The sequence below is a fragment of the Corvus brachyrhynchos genome, unplaced genomic scaffold (genome assembly GCF_000691975.1).
Source record: "Corvus brachyrhynchos isolate BGI_N302 unplaced genomic scaffold, ASM69197v1 scaffold155, whole genome shotgun sequence".
Taxonomy (NCBI): domain Eukaryota; kingdom Metazoa; phylum Chordata; class Aves; order Passeriformes; family Corvidae; genus Corvus; species Corvus brachyrhynchos.
In genome coordinates this window covers 1,276,534-1,278,327 of record NW_008238434.1, presented here as the reverse complement: position 1 = coordinate 1,278,327, position 1,794 = coordinate 1,276,534, and the positions used below count along the sequence as shown (strand labels likewise).

Genomic DNA, 1,794 nt, shown 5'->3' with positions numbered 1-1,794 from the left:
CCCCAGGCCAGACACACACCCGGCATATCCCGGATCCCCCCACACTGCCCCCAGCACAGACACACACCCGGCATATCCCGGATCCCCCCACACTGCCCAGGACAGACACACACCCGGCATATCCCGGATTCCCCCACACTGCCCCCAGCACAGACACACACCCGGCATATCCCGGATCCCCCATGAAATGCCGTGAGCAGTGGCCCAAGCAATCAGCACTTTGCCAAGCAGAGATTGACTCTTTCCTTTCTGTTTTCTGACTACATCACCTCACCACCATCATGGAACATCAGAACTGAACGCTTTATCAAATCTGCATTTTCCCAATCCCCTGGGTAGGATGGGGGCCTGAGCGGGGCTGAGGCAGCCTGGCTAAAAGCTGCCAAAGAACAGCAACAAGAGCTGATTTTCCTGCCAAAACCTAGAGAAGTGAGTCTCAGGCCCATGGATGAGCATTTTGCGTCACGGTGGGAGCAGAACCAGGGAAAAATGGAAAAAATCAAACATTGCAATTGTACAGAAGGGAACACGTCAGTGGTGAAGGCTCTGAATAAACAACCTGTCAAATGTGGGAAATACTCATGTGACAGGAAGGAAACCTGAACATTCAGGTAGTTGGGAGCAAAATGTGGCTAAAAATTGTAACAACAGAGGAAAACATACAGATAAAGTCTTAAATTATTAACAATCACTTTAACATAGCTTTTAAATAATTGGTGGTTTGGGTTTGGTTCTTTACTTATTTTAACTGGCTTTGCAGGACAGGTTTAGAGTAGAGAGAATTTACACTGTGAGGATGTGGGTAACAAGTAGTGGAAAATATTAAAATACAAAATTAATATTTTTACTGGTGCAAAAAAAGAAAAAAAAGAAATTGTTGAGATTTCTTACACTTACATTTGTGATTCCTGTTTCTAAGAACTAGAGCCATTCAATTAAAAAAAAAGTAATGAACAACTAAAAATAAGCTCAGATAATTTGGGTTTGGAGAAACAAAGAGACCAGTATGTGAAGCCCCTCATGCAAATAAGGTTAAATTACTCTTCTCTTACCTGGGCAAGGCCTGAGATTGCACATGACTGACTCCAGAGCACTGCCCTCACAGAGCTTCCCTCCGTGCTGAGCCAGGGGGTTACTGCAGGTCCTGCTCCTTGTCCTGTTCCCTTGGCCACAGCTCCTTGAACACTCTTCCCACAGCCCCCACTCCGACCAGCTCCCATCCACTAAGGACCAGAAAAGCCCAGTTTTCATTAAACAGTATTTCTGCAGTATTTACTGAAATGTCCTCTTTCCACAAAATCCAAAATTAATTACAACTACTTTGAAAAATTAATCTGCCATGAAGATCCATAGTGATAAAAGTTCATTGTTTGGGCACTTAATACAAGGCACATTAAAAGCATTGGTTCATTGTGGCTTTTCAGTACTTAAAACAGGGTTTACAAAATAGAGGGAGAAAGACTTAGATGGGCAGACAGTGATAGGACACGGGGAAAAGTTTTAAACTAAAAGATGAGAGATTTCGATCAGGTATTTGGAAGGAATTGTTCCCTGTGAGGGTGGTGAGGCCCTGGCACAGGGTGCCCAGAGAAGCTGTGGCTGCCCCTGGATCCCTGGAAGTGTCCAAGACCAGGCTGGACAGGGCTTGGAGCACCCTGGGCTAGGGGAAGGTGTCCCTGCCCATGGCAGAGGATGGCACTGGATGAGCTTTGAGGTCCCTCCCACCCAGACCCGTGTGGGATTGTGCGATGCAGCGGTACCTGGGCAGGGCTGGCGCTGGCAGCTGCGCAGGTC

At 46.7% G+C, this 1,794-nt stretch overlaps 1 protein-coding gene across 1 annotated transcript in view; it reads right to left on the bottom strand.

Moving 5' to 3' along the window:
- The window catches only part of HMCN1 (hemicentin 1), a 185,525-nt gene that overhangs the window by 25,545 nt on the left and 158,186 nt on the right, over positions 1–1,794 (bottom strand). Inside the window, 1 exon segment of the mRNA XM_017736452.1 lies at positions 1,053–1,223. Within this exon segment, the coding sequence (XP_017591941.1) occupies positions 1,053–1,223 (171 nt within the window).